At 45.1% G+C, this 19,383-nt stretch overlaps 1 protein-coding gene and 1 pseudogene across 1 annotated transcript; both read right to left on the bottom strand.

The window, feature by feature from the left end:
- Positions 1-6,610: 6,610 nt before the first annotated feature.
- On the bottom strand, positions 6,611-9,688 carry LOC132419595 (granzyme H-like). The gene is made up of 5 exons (XM_060003478.1): positions 9,526-9,688; positions 8,293-8,453; positions 7,736-7,871; positions 7,277-7,534; positions 6,611-6,863 (listed from the first exon to the last, which is right to left on the bottom strand). Exons 1-5 carry the CDS (start codon positions 9,577-9,579, stop codon positions 6,687-6,689), a joined length of 786 nt encoding a protein of 261 aa, XP_059859461.1. The 5' UTR covers positions 9,580-9,688; the 3' UTR covers positions 6,611-6,686.
- A 2,724-nt stretch (positions 9,689-12,412) lies between these two features.
- On the bottom strand, positions 12,413-19,092 carry LOC132418064 (mast cell protease 3-like; annotated as a pseudogene).
- Between the last annotated feature and the right edge of the window lie 291 nt (positions 19,093-19,383).

The raw sequence follows: 19,383 nt of genomic DNA, 5'->3' as shown, positions 1-19,383 counted from the left end.
CACAGAGATACAAAAAATCATAAGAGAATACTACAAACATGTATGTGTCAACATATTGGTTAGCGTAGAAGAAATGGACAAATTTCTAGAAAATCACAACCTGCCAAGACTGAGTCAAGAAGACACAGATAATTTGAACAGACTGATCACTAGTAGTTAAATTGAATGTCTAATTAACAAAACTCCCAGCAAACAAAAGTCCAGGGCCAGATGACTTCACAGGGGAATTCTACCAAACATATAAGTAAGAGCTTATACCTATCCATCTCAAACTATACCAAATAATTAAAGAGGAAGATACACTCCCAAATTCATTGTATGACGGCACCATTACCCTGACACCAAAACACACAAAGGCACTACAAAAAAAATTATAGGCCAATATCTTTGAAGAATATAGATGTAAAAATCCTCAACAAAATATTAGCAAACCAAATTCAGCAATGTATAAGAAGCATCATACAATGTGATCAAGTTGGATTTATTCCAGGACACAAGGATCATTCAACATTCACAAACCAATCCATGTGATACACCACATTAAAAAAGAACAGATAAAAATCAAATGATCATTTCAATAGATGCAAAAAAAGCACTTGACAAAATTCAACATCCACTCATGATAAAAACTCCTAGTAAAGTGGGTATACAGGGAACACATCTCAACATAATAAAGACCATTTATGACAAACTCAAAGTCAAGGATGCCCATATATGGGGATATATGTATACTTATAGCTGATTCACTTTGTTGTACAGTAGAAACTAACACAACATTGTAAAGCAATTATACTCCAATAAAGATATAAAAAATAAAATTGTATCAGAAAGAATAAAATTAAGGAATAAACTTAACCAAGGAGGTAAAAGACGTATAGAAAACTATAAAACATTGATGAGGAAATCGGAGATGATACAAAGAAATGGAAAGGTATCTGGCACTCTTAGATTGGAAGAATTAATATTGTTAAAATGACCTTACTACCCAAAGCAATCTACAGGCTAATGCAATCCCTATCAAAATACCCATGACATTTTTCAAATAACTAGAAAAAATCGTCCTAAAATTCATATGGAACCACAAGAGACCCCAAATTGCCAAAGCAATCTTGAGAAAAAAGAACAAAGCTGGAGTTATCACTCTCTCTGACTTCAGACCGTATTACAAAGCTACAGTAATCCAAACAGCATGGTACTGGCATACAAACAGGCACATAGAACAATGGAGTAGAATATACAACCCATGCACCTACAGTCCATTTAACCTAGGAAATAAACTCATGCACCTATGGTCCATTAATCTACAACAAAAGAGACAAGAGTCTACAATGGAGAAAGACAATCTCTTCAACAAGTGGTGCTGGGAAAACTGGACAGCTACATGTAAAACAATTAGATTAGATACTTCCTCACACCATAAACAAAAATAAACTCAAAATGGTTTAAAGACCTAAATGTAAGACCTGAAACCATAAAACTCCTAGAAGAGAACATAGCCAGAACACTGCCTATTGTAACAATATTTTTTTGGATTTATCTCCTAAGGCAAAAGAAATAGAAGCAAAAATAAACAAATGGTACCTAATTAAATGTAAAAGCTTTTGCATAGCAAAGGAAACAAAAGAAACCAAAGAAAAGGCAACCTACAGGATGGAAGAAAATATTTGCAAATGATAAGACTGACATGGGGTTAATATCTAAAATATATAAACAGCTCATACAACTCAATATCAAAAAACAAACAACCCAATCAATAAATGGGCAGAAGACCTGAATAGACATTTTTTTCCAAAGAAGACATACAAATGGCTAACTGGCACATGAAAAGATGCTCAACATACAAATCAAAACAACAATGAGATATAACCTCATACCTGTCGGAATGGCTATCAACAAAAAGAACACAAATAACAAATGTTGGAGAGGATGTGGAGAAAAGGGGACCCTCCTACACTGCTGGTGGGAATGTAAGCTGGTGCAGCCACTATGGAGAACAGTATGGAGTTTCCTCAAAAATCTAAAAATAGAACTTCCATATGATCCAGTGATTCCATTCCTGGGTATATATCCAGAAAAATAAACAAAAACACTAATTGAAAAAATACATGTACCCCAGTGTTCATAATAGCACTATTTACAATAGCCAAGATACAGAAGCAACCCAAGTGCCAATTAAACAAATGGATAAAGAAGATATGGTATACATATACAGTGGAATATTACTTGGCCATTAAAAACAATGAAATTCTGCCATTTACAGCAGTGTGGATGGACCTAGAGAATATTATGATTAGTGAAATAAGTTAGAAGACAAATACTATATGATATTTATATGTGGAATCTAAAAAATAGTACAACTGTTTGTATATGGAAAGTGGAAACACACTCACAGATATAGAAAACAAACTAGTGGTTACCAAAGGAGAGAGGGAAGCTGGGAGTGGCATTTAGGGGTATGTGATTCAGAGGTACAAACTATTGTGTATAAAATAGATAAGCAACAAGGATATACTGTACAGCACAGGGAATTATAGCCATTATCTTGTAATAACTTTTAATGGAGTATAATCTGTAAAATACTGAATCACTATGCTGTATACCTAAAACAAATATAATAATATAAATCAACTATACTTCAATAAAAAGACATAAAAAAATCTAAAAGCAAAAACAAATAAATGAAAATTTATCTAATTAAATCTGATTTTTCTATTAAAAAATAAGCAGAAGAAAATTTTGGGGCCCATGATCCTTTTAAACAGCAAACAGTAGTAAGTACTGTGGTAGAGAAGATCTGGCAGCTTACCAAAACCAATTTTCTTTTCTTCCAGGGGGCATAGGTGAACTCCACTGTCCAGTCTACCTTGAGGGTAGGTGTGACTCTGTCACTGTCGCAGGAAATGGGATGTGAATGAAATGCTGTGAGCCTCTTCCAGAGCTGGGCTGTAAACTCCCATGCCTGACCATCTAGTTTCTTCCCTTTCCACGATTTGACACAGATGAATACAGGGAACTTGGAAGCATCTTTAGGGAACTGAGACTGTGTCTCATAATCTTGGGCTGACCATGTAATTTATTACCCAACTGGGACACTTGAGAGTGGAAGGGGGCACTGCTCAGCAGGAATACTCACTTTGGACTGTGCCTGAGCAAGAAATAGACCGTGCCTGAGCAAGAAATATACTTCTATTGTGCTAGCCACGAAATGCTAAAGTTTATCTGTTAGAATTGTCAGGGTTATCTTAACTAACAAATGCCAACTTACTTAAGCCAGCATTTTTCTAACATGGAATGTTTTTAAAAATAAAATTGTTTTACTAATGGTAAATTTTAAATAGTGAATAAATGAAAAACAGAAAGAAGAAAAATGTCAGCCTTAATCTCACCATCCAACTGACCACTGTTAATGGATGTATTTCCATCCAGAGTTTTTACATGTGTATTTTTTATAGATGTGATTACAATACTTTCAGTTTTGAATCCTATAGTTCATTCAACAAACATTTTCCTAATTTTATTAAAAAATCTATTAGTGAAGATCATTTTAGTATCTCTTCATATTTAATAAAAAGGCATTTAAGTTATCTAAATCATACATAAATGTTGTAGAAAAATTAGATAAGTGGATGTGCAGGAAGAAAGAAAGGCCTAAAAGGAAAATGTGTGTATAAACAAAAATTGACTGCAGTATATGCTGCTCTTAACCTGCCTTTGACTTAAATCTAATGAACATTCTTTCATGTGGCAATTGTAATTCTAAATCATGACTTTAAAGTTGCCATAGTGTTCAAAGCTATGAAACTTCTAAAAAGCAAAACCCCAGTTAGTGTTGGATTAATTAGTTTTTCTAAGATTTGACTTGTGTAACTTTTTTAGGCATTACCTTCTCCACTTTTCTCGGTGTGGTTGATGGTTACGTCAGGCACCTTTTTTCCTTTTTTTTAAAAGATGTTTGTGTACAAGGTGTGATAGTGCATTTTCTCAATGTCCATTCTGCATCTCATTATTATCATTTTTGTCGATCCTTCTCAATTATATAAGCAAAAATTATTAATATTTTCATTTGCATTGATTAATTAGTGACCTTTCACTTTTCCCCAAGTGTTTATTCAGTTTTTTTAATTATGATTTGCCTATTAATGTTCTTAGCCTAGTTGACTTTCTTTCGTTTTCTCAGCTTAGTTTTTGTTCTTTTGTTTTCTTAGCCTAGTTTCCTAGAGCGGTGGATAATGTAGATGGTAATGGCTACGTAATGCGAATGTGCTATACTTTACCATCTCCCTATTTTGGACATTAATACTGATTCTAATTTGAGACCTATGATGAAATAATGGTGTGATGAACATCGATACGAATAACCCCCCTAAACACACACACACGCACTCTTTAGATCTTATGTAGGTTAAAGTCCTAGAAATAAAAAACACTAGATCAAAGAGAGAAATAATGTAAATATATTTAGATATCATTTTAAGGAAACACATACCATTAAGGGCAGCCCCGGGTTCATGGTGCTACAGTCATCATAAGGTAATAGTTTTTCTTCCTAATGTATCTCGTACTAGGTCAAGTGCTTCTGTCAGGTGTAAGGGGGAAGAGTGACCCATCAGGCATTGTCCCTCAAGGCCACACACCCTTGCCTGCGGTGGTGGATCTGCCGCTGGCTCTGGCTTACACCCTGGGGTTCCATGGAGCTCTTCATGGCTGACTTTCTGGGCTCTCTACATTCCTTTTGCATGACGGCTTCTCCTAAGAGTGTCGTCATTTACTGCCGTGACCTGAAGTTGTCCCTTGTCTCACGCACATCTTACTGTTCGCTTGCTCACCTCCATGCATGTATTCAGCTCTTTTGTGCTCTGCCGGCTCCAGGGAAGACTTGGCAGATGGATGTAGGGACTGTCTTGTGTAAAAAATAAGTTTTTATTTGCTTTTCACCTTAGTTTTCAAGGTGCTGAGTTTTGCTTTTCATATTCATGCGATTTGTTTTTCTTTTTAGTGAAATTCCTTCTATTTACGATGTTGATCTCACTTTATTCAGTGTTTGTCCAGTTATCGTGAATTTGTTGTGTTCTGTTACATCCAATGCACTGGTGGTGCTGTTTGATGGATACAGGACATCTGGGTCACAGTGAACTGTGTTACCCTTTAAGTGTGGCATTTTGTGGATTTGTGGACTGAGGTTCATGTCTCCACGTGTGATATAACTAAAGATCAGGCTGTTCTGGCTGCCTCTCTCCTTCTTCCCTCCCTCCCCTCCGGACATGGACTCCACAGAGCACAGATTGGAAACCCCAGGACCTGTGGGTCACCAAGCCTCTTCCAATTTCACATTGCCCTTGTGGAATCAAGCAAGATCATGCGTGTGAAACTCTAATGTGCAATCCAGCTAAAATACAGAGAATTTAATTATTTTCAAGACAAGATTTCTTCCAGATTCCAAATACAGGTCCATCGGTGTCAAACTGAACTTCCTAGTGGAAGGAGAGGAACCAGCAGAATTTAGAGGAAATTTCTCATCACTGCAAGTTTCCCAACTGGCGGAGACAGAGCCTGTTATGTGCTGGTACAGTGAGAGGTCAACATTTGATCTACTGATGGAGGGCAGAGTGGTACTTTCCCACCCAGCAGCCCTGGGTCCCTCTGGCTCACAAGGCTGCCATAATCTGGTTGTCAGCAGGGAGAGTCAGGGGTCCCAGGCCAGGCCAGGCTGAAAAGGGCTTAGGCTGCTGAGTGACTACACAGGCCTTGGAGGTGGCTGAGCCCCTGGGGGATGCTGGGTTGGATCCAGGGCCTGAGCTGGCCCCACCCAGGTGGGAGATGGGTACTGGCTCCTCTGATAAGCATCAGGTACTGGCTGGCAAGTCAGGTTTGGAGGGGACAGTCAAAGGAGGAGAATTCACATGGGGCCCTGGGAGCTCTGTTAGGGAGATGAGAGGGAGGCTGGCTCAAAACAGCATGAGCTGGAAGGGAAAGGAGCTGGTGGCCAGGGCACTCAGATAGAAAACAGGGGCTGGTGTGGGACAGTGGACAGGGAGCAAGGTTGACTGAGTCCCGTGTTGGGCCCAGGGCAGAGTGGGGAGATGGGACCCCAGTGAGACTGAGGGCCATCATGGGAACATCTCAGCCTCCTAAGCTCTAGACAGTCCTGGTTATGGGAGAAGCCTGCCCTCACTGGAGAGAGAGGCCCTGGAAACAGGAAACTGAGTGTCCATGGCATGACCCCCTGACCTCCTAGGTCCCTGGAGTTATTCTCCTTCCTCTGACCTGTTCTTTGCTCTGCCAAACTGAAGAGGGGTTGGAGACAGTGGTTGGCTTAGAGAAGGTAAAAAATTTCTAAGGCCCAGAGAGGACCATTTTCAGGGAGAGAAGATTGTCGTTTTTAATGGATCTCACTTTAGACTCAGACCTGGCAGAAGGCTAAGCACCAAAGAGGCATGATTGAGAAATCAATGAGACTCTATACAGACCGCATGGGATTGAGGGAGGAGTGAGGGCTGGGGAGAGAGGGGGAAGCAATACCCAGAACTGACAGCAGAGGGCATCCTGGAGCAGTGTGGTTGCATATTGAGGCGGTTCAATGAATAAATAGGAATTCAGGTGTAATCACGCTACAGATCCATTTATTGTGGCCCCGTGATCCCACTGCGAACCCCTGTGGGATTCTTGCCGCTGCCCCAGAATGATGGTCAGCAGAGAAGAAGGTCAGTCTCAAGCTGCTGTTCGAGGCGCTTCATTGTTCTCTTTAACCAGGGCAGGAAGTGTGAGACCTTGGTGAAGACTCCTGGAGATGTCCCGGTTGATTTTCCATAGGAGAAAATACCCTGGATCACGTTTTTGCACACGAGGGGCCCGCCGGAGTCACCCTGTGGGTAGAGAAAGGAAGGGCTGAGTGGGCCTCCTTCCGGTCCTATCTTCCCTGCCACCCCAGGCTGGGTGGTCTCTGTCAGGGGCTGTGAGGAAGATCTGGGCCAGAGGAGGCCTGGTCACCTCCCTCGCTGCTGGGGTCCAGCCTGGCTATGACTGTTCTTTGCAGCTCGACTCAGGTCTACCTTTCTGTCAGTCCTCATGGAAACTCTGGTGATAACGCAGCTACGGGATGACTGATCCTTCCTCACCCCCAACCCTGATCCACTCAGGGGAGAGAATTAAATTTTGGATTAGTGGACCTGCCTGCCCAAGCTCTCAGGCTGAGGATGAGGTTATGGCCCGTCCCCTACCCAGACCTCCCCAAGATCCTCTCCCCGGGGCCTGTGTGCTTAGATGCGAGGAACCTGACCTTGAAGGCAGCCTTCACCTTCCTCGGGTCCCCCACGCAAATCTGGGTGGCCTGGCTGTAATAGCTTGGGAAGAGGGATTTGCACACTGGATCCTCCTGCACCGTCAGCTCTGCCTCCTGCAGGGTGGTGGTTTGAGTGCCCACGGCCACCTGCCCCCAGCCGGCCACACTGCACGCCTTTCCTGGCTTCACCCGGACCTCGCGCCTGGGCAGGCTGAGGGGTCTCACAGCTGCAGTCCCCTTGGCCTTTCTCTCCAGCTGAGGGGAAGAGACAAGAGTCCAGCTCAGCCAATGGCCTCTGGGCTTGGGTGCCAGGATGAGGCTGCACTGACCACCCCCCTCACCTGAGCCACTGGGACTGGTCAGGCAGCCAGATGGGAGGGAGGAAAGGGACAGGTGGTAGTGGAGGGGAAACGATCTGTCCCCAGGAGGGCCGGAGGAGCGGGGAGGTTTCCTTGCCTGCAGTAACATGATGTCATTGGAGTGGCTCTTAGGATCATAGTCTGGGTGGGGGACGGCTCGTCTCACTGGGATCATCTGCTGGGTCCTCTCCTGTTTCTTGATGTTGTGGGCCCCCAGGGTGACGCTGATTAAACTGCACAGAGAGCAGAGCAGGAGTGTGGGGACTCTGCCCTGTGCTTCTCAATGACATGAGGGCAGGGATCCTGGGAGCTTTCTCAGGCAATACGGCGAAATTACTCTGAGTTTGGATTTTGACTCTCTGTGCACCCTTTCATCCTCCACTGATGCTTCATCTGACCCGTGTGGGCCCTCGCTTCTCAACCTTGCCTCTTGCTGTCACCTCTGACCCTCTGACCTCAAAACTCACCTGCCCCATTTCTCAGCTTTTCGTCACCCTAGTGCGGCTCTTAAGATGGCTTGTTTGATGAGGTCTCGTGGTCCTGAGTTACCACGATCTCAGGGTGAGGGAGGGGCTCCCCTGGGCCCAGCCCCTGGGGAGGGGCTGGGGTCCCTGTCGGGGTCTCAGGAGGGGTAGGCTGGCTGCTGCCCCTCACCTTCCCCTGCAGTGAGCAGCCGTCAGAACAAAGTCCTTTTGCACGAGGACACCGCCGCACCTCTTCCAAATCTCCTTATCCAGAAACTGAACAAACACCATGTAGGGACGGGAGTGGGGCTTGGCCTCGTGGCCCCCGATGATCTCCTCTGTAAGAAAAGGCTGGAAGATGGGGTGATGGGAGAGGTGTGGTCAGGATGGAGGCTCAGGGAGGTGACGGTCAGGTGGGTTGACAGCACCTTGCAGACACCGGGGGAGAGTCCGCCAGGTTCTCACTGCAGCAGGATAACCTTTTCTGAACCTCAAGCCTCACAATCTCCCTCTGAGAGAGGGGTCAGTGCTTGTTCTTCAGGTCCTGCATCAGGCACATGTGCGGAGGAGGGCGGGTCTGCCTTCCCGATGGTGGAGGCCCAGAGAATCGTGGACGGGACTCCTTGATGAGCCCTCACTCCCGCCGAGTCTCCGGGACCCTCTAATCCTCTGCTAACATCTTGATTTGTGCCATTTTCTAATAATTACCTATGAGCTTATGGAATTGGATTTTCTAAAATCCTCATGTCCTTGGGCCTAACACAACCTAGGATCTCAGTAAATGATTTTTTGGCTGCAAGAGTGAATGGCCTCCAATTAGCTTTAGGCTGAGGTTTGGTGGGGATAGTGCTGGTGGCATTCAAGGCCATAGGGGTGGGGGGAGGGCACTGCCAAAGACAGTGGGGCAGCTGAGGGCCTGGGAGGTGGGGGAGATGGGGCAGAAAATGAGCTGTTTGCGTCCTGGGGCAGAGTCGAGTCGCCCAGAGAGCTTTGGGTGCTGTCGTCTAGCACTTCTGATCAATCACCCCCTGGGTTCCTCTCCTGGGCAGGAGTGAGGGGTGGAGGGTACTGAGAAATTTCGTTGGTTCTTAAGCTGGGTCCACTGACAATTCCTATACTGTAGTGGATTCACTTGAGCTGCCTATTCCGGGGGTGAAGTGAGGGATTTTAATTACCTGTGTTTTGCAGCTTCACATCCTCTGCCAAATACACAACCCACTTGCCCTGCTGGTGAGAGAGAAGCTAAGACCCACCCTTCCTTTCTGCCATCCGTCCTCACTGAGTGTCTATGCAGCATCGAAATTGTTAGTCTGGGTTTGGGATGGGAGCTGGGGTTGAGAAAGGTGAGCTGGGCAGAAGGGTCAGGACTACAGTAGGTTTAGTGAGATGGGCTCTGGCCTCAAGAATGGGGATTGTCACTCACCAGTCCCAGCCCGGTGGGCAGAAGAAAGGCCATCAGGAGCAGGAGAGGCTGCATCTTCCCCGAAGTTCTGCGCAGGTTGGAGCTGCTGGTGTTTCTTCCTTCCAGACACAAAACACAGGGGAAGGAAGGAGGGCAGGCTCAGTTCACACACAGACCTCCCAGACTTGTGCTCCCCCGCTGAGCCAGGTGTCAGCATGCCACGTGGTCGTCCACGTTCTCTGCCGTGGGTTAAGTGAGAACGACACTGTCACCACACTTGTACTCCCACTGCTGAGTCACAAAGCCAGAAGAAAGAACAAGAAAGTGAAGGCTGTGGTTCAGCCAGCACAGGGACTGGGTCCCAGAAACCCCTCAGTGACTGAATCAAGAATATCTTCATTTTTCGACTCTTGGTTCTTTTTTGATTCTGGTGAAATCCTGAATAATTACACAATAGGCTAGGTCCTATTGTGTAATACGAGAGACACAGCTCCTGCCCCTGAGAGGCTGGCTGTCAGCTGGAGTAGACCTAGAATCTGTGGGTAGAGAATAAGATGGCAAGGACTGTGGTGAGGGGGGTCTGCTTGGTGCCATTGTGAGGTAGAGGCTGGACTTGCTTTAGGAGCAGGTAGACCTGGACCACCCAAGTACCCCACGCAGCAACCCCATTTCTTATGTTGCCACCATCCCAGTCTCATATTTTTGAAGTGTTTAGAATTGCTTCTTTAAATGTAAACGTTCTGCAACAAAGAGAGCTTTTCCATTTTTTTGGTGGTTTTTTGTTTTTGTGTGTGTTTTTTAAAAAATTAATTAATTACTTTTGGCTGTGTTGGGTCTTCATTGCTGCACCCGGGCTTTCTCTAGTTGTGGTGAGCAGGGGCTACTCTTTGTTGCAGTGTGCGGGCTTCTCATTGCAGTGGCTTCTCTTGTTGCAGAGCACGGGCTGTAGGCATGTGGGCTTCAGTAGTTGTGGCATGTGGGCTCAGTAGTTGTGGCTCATGGGCTCTAGAGTGCAGGCTCAGTAGTTGTGGTGCACAGGCTTAGTTGCTCTGCGGCATGTGGGATCTTCCCGGGCCAGGGCTCGAACCCGTGTCCCCTGCATTGGCAGGTGGATTCTTAACCACTGTGCCACTGGGTAAGTCCAAGAGAGCTTTTCTTATCCCACAATCTTGAACAAAATGCCTGGACTTGATATTCACTTGACCAAAACAAACCATCACTGGGTCCATTGGAAGTGAGTGACTGATTGGGTTGTGCTGAGGTGTTTAGCACCCCTCGAGCCGAGATGGGGGCTGTCCCACTCAAATCAGGGTGCCTGTGAGTGGGGAGGGGCTTCCTCTATAGAAATGCTGCTTACTGGTGTGCACTGAAGGGGAAACGGATGCCGGTCATCCTAATAATTACTACCCACTAAGTATTCTCTGTCCAGAGAACCACGTCTCTGATGGCCCTGGGCATAGTAATCCTAAACATTTGCAGATGATCCCACCACTCTCACCAGTATGAGGACAGAAGGAAGAGTGATGGCAGGGAAGGCATGAGGAGTTCTCAGCAACCCAACCCCAAGTCAGTTGAAGAAACAGCATTCTATGGACTTATAGAAAAAGAGGGGAAGGAAACATGCTTAAGCATGAATGATGATTATCTTGGGATGGTGGAATTCTTGGTAATTTTAATTTTCTTATATGTTCTGTATTTAATTGTCTTTCTATGATGAATGTGTTAGTTTCTATGATGAATATATGTTACTTTTATACCCAAAACACATTTTGCCAGACATGAAGCTCACTCACCATGCATACATTCAGCCAACAAGTTCTTCTCTTCAGTCCAACCATCTCTAAGCTGCATGTTTTAAAAATGAGGTTGCTTTTCTGAATATGTTCTTATATTAAAAATTCAGGGGCTTCCCTGGTGGCGCAGTGGTTGAGAGTCCGTCTGCCGATGCAGGGAACATGGGTTCGTGCCCCGGTCCAGGAAGATCCCACATGCCGCGGAGAGGCTGGGCCCGTGAGCCATGGCTGCTGAGCCTGAGCGTTCAGAGCCTGTGCTCCACAACGAGGGAGGCCACAGCAGTGAGAGGTCTGCGTACCGCAAAAAAAAAAAAAAAAAGATGGAAGAGCGTCTTCAAGGTCACTTTGGGCTGAGGGAGGATGTGCCGTCAGGACACCAGAGGTTGCACAGGGTCCTGGGCTCAGGGCTCCAGGACAGAGCTGCGACAGGCACTTGAGCTGGGCCTGGGAATACCGAAGGCCCTCCTGAAACTCTCTCAGCCTTCGGAGCTCTGGCTGCTCTGACGTGGAGAGGGAACTCTGCATGGGGAGCACTACACATTTCTAAAGCCTCCCCACATTTCTGTTTCTGGGGTTGAGAAGGGCCCCCCTCAACCCCAGAGCTTCTCAGGTGGTCCTCCTTCCAAATCTGGATTCTCCTATGTTGCCACATTGGCACTGGGATAGGGTGGGGCAGGGGAGTGGGTGTGGGTTAGGAGGAGGGCATATGGATGCGATAAGGGGGTCCTCGAGAAGAGGGTCATGTTCTCCTGAGGAGGTGTCTCCCTTTTCTGATGGAGCCCATGGTCAGCCTGGCAGGGGGAGCTGGCACTGGGGACGAGGGACTGGAGGGAGCTGGCTGTCAGTGCAGCAGGAATTTTTATTCTAGAGTTGGAAGGGTGGGTGGTGTGTTGGAGGGGGAAGCCCATAACAGATCAGAAATGTGAACGGATGGTTGCCAGACACAGTAGGTGCCTAACGAATGTGCTTGAATGAATAAAATAGGAATCAATGATTTCTGCTCAAGAGATGAAAGTTTATTAAGTTCCAGGCAGTCCCCCCTTCACCCCCTTTTGGCCCAGTGCCATTCTGACCTCTATCCCAGAGGAGATGGAGGGATCCATCCCAGGGGCACGTTAGTCTGGTCCCTGCAGTTTATAGTAGCTCATTGTTTTTTGGATCCAGTACAGAAGGCTCGAGACTCTGGTGTAGACATTTGGAGGTGTCCCATTCTCTTCTCCAAAGGAGACGATGCCCTGGGCCATGCCGTTACACACAAGGGGGCCCCCAGAGGCGCCCTGTGGGCAGAGAGAGGAGGGGCTGAGCCGGATCTTCTTCAGGTGTGGTCCTCTGTGCTGCCCCAGGGTGGATGGTCTCTGTTGGGGGCCCTGGCTGATATCAGGGACTGTTGGTCCTGAGGATTCAGCCTGGCCTTGACAATCTCCCCTCCTCCTCCCCAAGGAAGCCTCTGCCCATATGTGGTGGTGGGACAGTCTCCATGCCCCCAGGGAAACAGGACAGAGACTGGATAGGAGAAAAGGCTGGGGACACAGGGATATGATTAGTTCCCACTGCCCTGGACCCTCACAGCTTGGCTGTGCCCAGGGCTTTGCATGGCTAACGCTGGGGATCTCACCAAAAAAGAACCCTTCCTCTTTCTTGGGTTCCCTACATATCTGGGTAGTGGTGTTGTAATCTTTGTAGCAAGAGATGCATTCCTCATCCCTTTGGACTTCAAGGTCTACCGCCTGCAGTTTCTCTGCCATGGGATTGTTCATGCCCAGGTGCCCCCAGCCGGCCACACTGCACACCATCCCTGGCTTCACCAGCTCCCTCCTCCAGGGCAGCCTGATGGGGCTCACAGCGGCGGTCAGGTAGGCCTTCCTCCTCAGCTGAAGGCAGAGGAAAGGCATTCTAACCTACTTTTGGCCCACAGAGGCCTCAGGGACAGTTATGGGGTTGCCTTCCTCACTGCCCTGGGACAACTGAAGGGGTCATACCGGAAGGAGGGACAGGAATGAGGTCATGGGGGATTCAAAACCCAGGTATGAAAGTGTGCAAGAACCAGTGTGGCTACGTGCCCTACCTGCAGTCACATGATAGCATTGACCCACTTATTATGATCATAGCCTGGGTGGGGGATGGCTCTTCTCACTAGGATGACCTGCTGGGTCCTCTCCTGCTGGTAGATGTTGTGGTCCCTCAGGGTGACGTTGATTGAGCTGCCCCCAGAGCAGAGAGGGAGGTGGAGTCGCAGGAAATACAGGCCAGGAGCCGTGAGGAAAGAGCACAGCTTGGGACAGGGTGGGACTGGAGGGGAGAAAGTTCTAGGTGTGGGACCTGGGGCTGAGCTTCTCTGTGCTGCCTGCTTCCTGGCAGCCCAGGCTGGGTGCAAGTTCCTGGAGTCCACTTAGGGTGTTCAGTCCTGCACAGAGCTTGACCGTCTCTAAGGAAAACCAGGAATTTCTCACATCTGCACTCTGGACTCCAGGGTGCAACCTCAGCTTCCTTCCATCCCACCTTTGATCAGTCCCTTCTCTCCACGGGCCACTCGCATTGACCTGTTCCTCTCTCCCCAGAGCTCACCTGTCCTCTGAAGAGTTCTCCTATGTTACTTGGTGGCCCAGGTCTGCAACCCCTGAGAAGAGGGTTCCCTGTGAGGGGTCTACAGAGGGGTGGGGGCCCAGGTGTTGCTCCTCACCTTCCCCAGCAGTGAGCTGCTGTCAGCATGAAGTCCTCATGCACAAGGAGACCCCCCACAGATGAAACTTTTCTCTGAAGCATGGTACTCAAGAAACGCCATGTAGGGATGAGAGTGAGGCTTGGCCTCGTGGCCCCAGTGATTTTGCCTGAAAGAGAGATTGCAGTCTGCCCGCTGTGCTCATGGAGCCAAAGCCTGGAGAGGGGGGATGGGAGCAGATTTGCTGGTCTTTGAGGGAATTTGACCAGAGTTCAGAAAGTTCCTGGAGATGGACCAGAGCCAGGATATGTATGAGTGTAACACCTGAGCAGGGTTTCTCCAGTGCAGGATGGGACTGGACCTCTGACGGTGGGGACAGTCACTTACCTGCCTCCCCACTGGGGGACAGAAGAAGGGCCAGCAGGAGCATCTCTCCAGGAAGGCTGCCCAGATCTGAGTCGCCGCTGCTTCCTTCTGGTCCTTTAACCCTGGGGGTCCCCTCTGGTGTTGTGACCTTTATCAAGTGAGGTTTCTCTGAAAGTCTCACAGCTCTGTCTGATCAAGTCCTGGGGTCTGAGTGGAGCATGAACTACCGGTCACCACGGAAGGACCCGTAGCTCTCGGCTCAGCGCCACCACAGCAGCAGAAAACAAGAAAGGCAGCTCCAAGTAGGGGTAGTTGGAGATGTTGTATCAGCCAGTAGCAGGTCCCTGAGCCCTAGCAGCCTGGCTCTCAGGATGATAGATTCAAGAATATCTTAATTCTCGTGGTTCTCTTTAGATCACCAGGGTGACTGTGTATTGAGGCCTCTTTTTGTGTGAGACTGTGGGAAACATTGGAGATAACATCTCTTGCTTCTGGTGGAGGAGACAAGCCGTCACGATCAGACAAGGGTGGTGAGATCCTTGGTATGGGATGGACAGAATGGTGTGAGAGTGACGCTGAAGAGGGCTTACTCCAGTTATAAAGAACTGAGTGGTTTAAGAACAGCAGCGACATTGCTTTTACCCACGAATCTGCATTTTGGTCAGGGTACAGTGTGGATAGCATCCCTCTGTTCCCCTTGGTGTCAGGGAGGCTTGAATCCTGGAAGCTGAATCATCTGAAGGCTCACTCACACCTACCCAGTGGTTAGCGCTTGCTGTTCACTGGGCCCGTTGGTTTCTCTTCACAAGGTCCCCTCAAGTAGTCTCAGTTCATGGGATTGTTGGGCTCCCTCACAACACAGTGGTGGGCTTCCCCAGAATGAGCATCTGCTAAAAAAAGAATGAGCCAGGCAGAAGCATCTATTCTACCATATTCCACTAACTGAAGCGATCAAGAGCCCCCACCAGATTAAAAAGGAAGGGTCGTAGACCCCACCTCCCAGCGGGAGGAGTGTTGCCGTCATGTAAGGAGAACGTGTGGGATGGGAGATACACAACAGTCGTCGCAGCAAAGCAGAATCTGCCACACTGCTTTAGGGGTCTGGAGAGTTAGTCAGAGCCATTGAAACCACTGATCCGTCTAAGCCTAGGTCAGTGCCTTTGGATAGGTTGGGGTCTGCTCTGTCCAACCCATGTGCACTGAGAATGGAAGAAGTTTGCCTGTCCCCAGAGCTACTCTTTTTAATGAATTACTGATACCATGTGAAGTGAGAATGGGTGCCAGGGAGCCAAAGCAGAGTACCCACACCACTATCCAGAGAATTGCATTCTGGTGTCTCTGTACCATTTGCTAAACAAATTATCCTGATCATGTCTCCATAATGGAAAAGAAGGAGAGAGTCATGGAATGGAAAACATTGTTGGTTCTACATATCGTGATCCCAAGTCTCTCAAAAAGCAACAAAACCTTAAAGAAACAAAGCACACTCTCAGTAGGGACTCTGGCAGGGGAGCCACGGTAAATGAGAGCGTGGTGTCCAAGCCAAGCCTGCGTGGGGTGGGAATGTGCCCACTCCAGGCGTCTCTCCTGTGTGGACACACTCCCTACGTGGTCTCGGACACCCTGCACTGGGCAGCCTGGATGAGTAATTAGAATACACGTGAGGCAGGGAGTGGATGCCCAAGTCTGTTGAAGAGGGTGTTCAAACAGGGACTGGCTATTAGGTGGTATCGGAGCTCAAGGGAGATTTAAAGGCCTTCATGGAGTCGGGGCGGTGGAGAGGGGGGAGTCTGGCGGGATGTGTCAGAGCAGGATAAATAGGGTGAGGTGGGCATGGGTATGAAGGGGCTGCCTGATGTGGATTGCCAGAGCCTGGGTGGGGGGAGCAGGGGAGGCACTTGGAGAAGATGAGTGAGAGATCTGTTATATAAATCTCTGTGGGGATTAATCAAATAAGTCAACATATTAAGCTAATGAGCAAGGTTTCTCACTGTCTGAGGATTAGATGGTATTGGTGGCATCAATGTTAATTCCCTGGGTTTGATCGTAGGACTGTGGTTATGCAAGAGTGTCCTTGTTTGTAGGGATTACACTCTATAAGGTATTTGAGAAGTTGATGGAGCACCATGTCAGTAACTTTACTCGCAAATGGGTCTGGAAGACAAAAGTTTTTGTATTGCAATGGCAACTTTTCTATAAGCTGGAGATTATTTCAAAATTAAAAGGAAATCTGTACCTTTCATATATACAAATAATAAACACTTTGAAGATATAATTGGGAAGAAAATCTGTTATAGTAGCAGCAAAAAAAGATGAGGGGCTTAGGAAAACCTGAACCAGAATTGTGAAAAACCTATTTGTGCAAAATGTTAAAGAACTTCTGAAAAACACAAAAACAGACTTTAGAAACAGCAAGATATTCTTAGTTCTCACATATGACAGATCTACACCCAAAAGGTACTGATTCTCCCAAAGCTAATATATAAATGTGATTATAAAAATAATATATATGATGTGATTTTTAAAAACCCACCCAATTTTTTCACTTGGTGTTACACAAAGTCTAGATTGTTTCTAAAATTTGTGTAGAAAATAAGCATGAAAGGATCACTAGGGGAATTGTTAAAAAGAAAAAGGAATAGTACGGCAGAGGGTTAGCCTATCAGATCTTAAGAACGCCTATAAAAGTTCTTTCCGAAAAACAGTGTGGTGTTGTATCATGAACAGAGAGAGAGTCTAGTGAAACACAATGGAAAAATTCAGAAACATTCACAGGTATATATGGAAATGAAGTTTATAATAAAGTAGCAATTCAAATCATAAGGGAAAAGATGGACTTTTAATAAATGATTTAGGAACAACTGGATAGTCATTTGTTAAGAGATTACGTTGGAGCAGTATCCTACAGAAACCACCAGAATAAAGTCCAAATAGGTAAGATATTTGTATACTGAAATACACAAAATAAAACCATATATTGCCTGGAAATAAACATGGGTAAAGTCCTTTAGAAAGTGAGAGTGGAGAAAGCCTTTCTAGCAATGACTCTAAATTCATACACTTTAAAAGAAAGACTGATAAATAAATTATGATTTGAAAAACTAAATTTTAAAGTTTGTATATCAAAGAAGAGTGTAAGAAAATTCAAATTACATGCAGCAAACTTGTAAAGAATTATTGCAACCTTTGTCACAATTAAGGAGCTAATCTAATATTCAAAGATCTCTAAATCCAGAAGAAACAGACCAAAAACCTGATAGAATGGGCAAAAGACCTGAGCGTTCACAGTAAAATAAATGTAAAAAATAATAAAGAGTCTCAACTTCACTCTTATTCAGATAAATAGAAATAAGAAAAGGAAAAAAGAAAATAATTATTCTACTCTATCTCATCTCTCAGATGGCCAAAAGTTCTAAAGTTAAACAGCATATACCATGGGTAAGGCTTTTTTTTAATTGGTGTTGCAAGATACATCTCTTTTCCCCCAATAAGTTTACTTTCCTCCTATCCATGTCTTTATATTTAAGATGTTTCTCATTAAACAGCACAAGGTTGAGTCTTGCATTTTTATCCAGACTAACAATCTGTGTCCTTTGGAGTACTTAATCTAGTTACATTTAATGCAGCTACTGATAGGGTTGGATTGAAGAATATCGTATTGCTATTTGATTTCTATTAATGTGGTTTATTCTTTGTTCTTTTGCCCTACTTTTCCTGCTATATTTTGTTGTATCTCATTTTGTCTTCTTTATTGGCTTTTAGTTATATATCTATATATTATTTTAGCTATTACTCTAAGATTACAATATGCCTCCTTCACATATTACAGGCAACCTTGAATTCATGCTATACCACTTCATATGTGAACATTGTAATGATATATTTTCATTTGTCTTCCTTCTCACCCTTTGAGTTCTTTTTGTCATACATTTCACCACTATATGCCGTAAATACTAAAGCATTTTTTGCCTTAAAGTCAATAATCCATGTAAGAAATTGATATAAATACTTTTCCACTTGGTCACTTTTTAAAAATTAGAGTATAGTTGATTTACAATATTATATTACTTTCAGGTGTCCGTATTTTTACAGTTTATACTGACTATAAAGTTATTATAAAATATTGGCTGTATTCCCTGTGTTGTACATTACATCCTTGTATCTTATTTATTTTATACCTAGTGGTTTGTACCTCTTAGTCTCCTTCCTCTATCTTCTTTCTCCCATTACCCTCTCCCCTCTGGTAACCACTAGCTTTTTTCTCTGTATCTATGAGCCTGTTTGTGTTTTATTACATTCGTTCATTTGTTTTATATTTTAGATTCCACGTGTAAGTGAAAATGTACAGTATTTATCTTTATCTGATTTATTTCACTAAACATAATACCCTCCATGTCCATCCATGTTGTTGCAAATGGTAAATTTCATTGTTTATTTTATGGCTGAGTATATTCTATTGTGCATATATATATGCCACATCTTCTCTATGCATTCATCTGTTGATGGACACTGAGATTGATTCCATAGATTGGCTTCTGTGAACATTGGTATAACTTTTTGAACTAGTTTTTTTGTTTTCTTCAGATATATACGCAGGAGTGGAATTACTGAATCACATGGTAGTTCTATTTTTAAGTATATGAGGAACCTCAGTACTGTTTTCTATAGTGGCTATACCAATTTATATTCCCACCAACAGGATACCAGTTTTTTCTTTTCAACACATCCTTGCTAGCATTTGTTATTTCTTGTCTTTTTGACAATAACCATTCTGAGAAGTGTGAGGTGATATCTCACTGTGATTTTGATTTGCATTTACCTGATGATTAGTGATGTTGAACATCTTTTCATGTATCTGTTGGCCATTTGCATGTCTTCTTTGGAAAAATGTCTATTCAGATGACTGCCCATTAAAAACATTTTTTTAATTGAAGTATAGTTGATTTACAATGTTGTGTTAATTTCTGCTGCACATCAAAGTGATTCAGTTATACATATATATATATTCTTTTCATATTCTTTTCCATTATGATTTTTCACAGGATACTGAGTATAGTTCCC

Source organism: Delphinus delphis, chromosome 2 (genome assembly GCF_949987515.2).
Source record: "Delphinus delphis chromosome 2, mDelDel1.2, whole genome shotgun sequence".
In the NCBI taxonomy this organism is placed as follows: domain Eukaryota; kingdom Metazoa; phylum Chordata; class Mammalia; order Artiodactyla; family Delphinidae; genus Delphinus; species Delphinus delphis.
The sequence above is the reverse complement of the archived record's forward strand: the minus strand, read 5'-3'. Positions and strand labels throughout refer to the sequence as shown.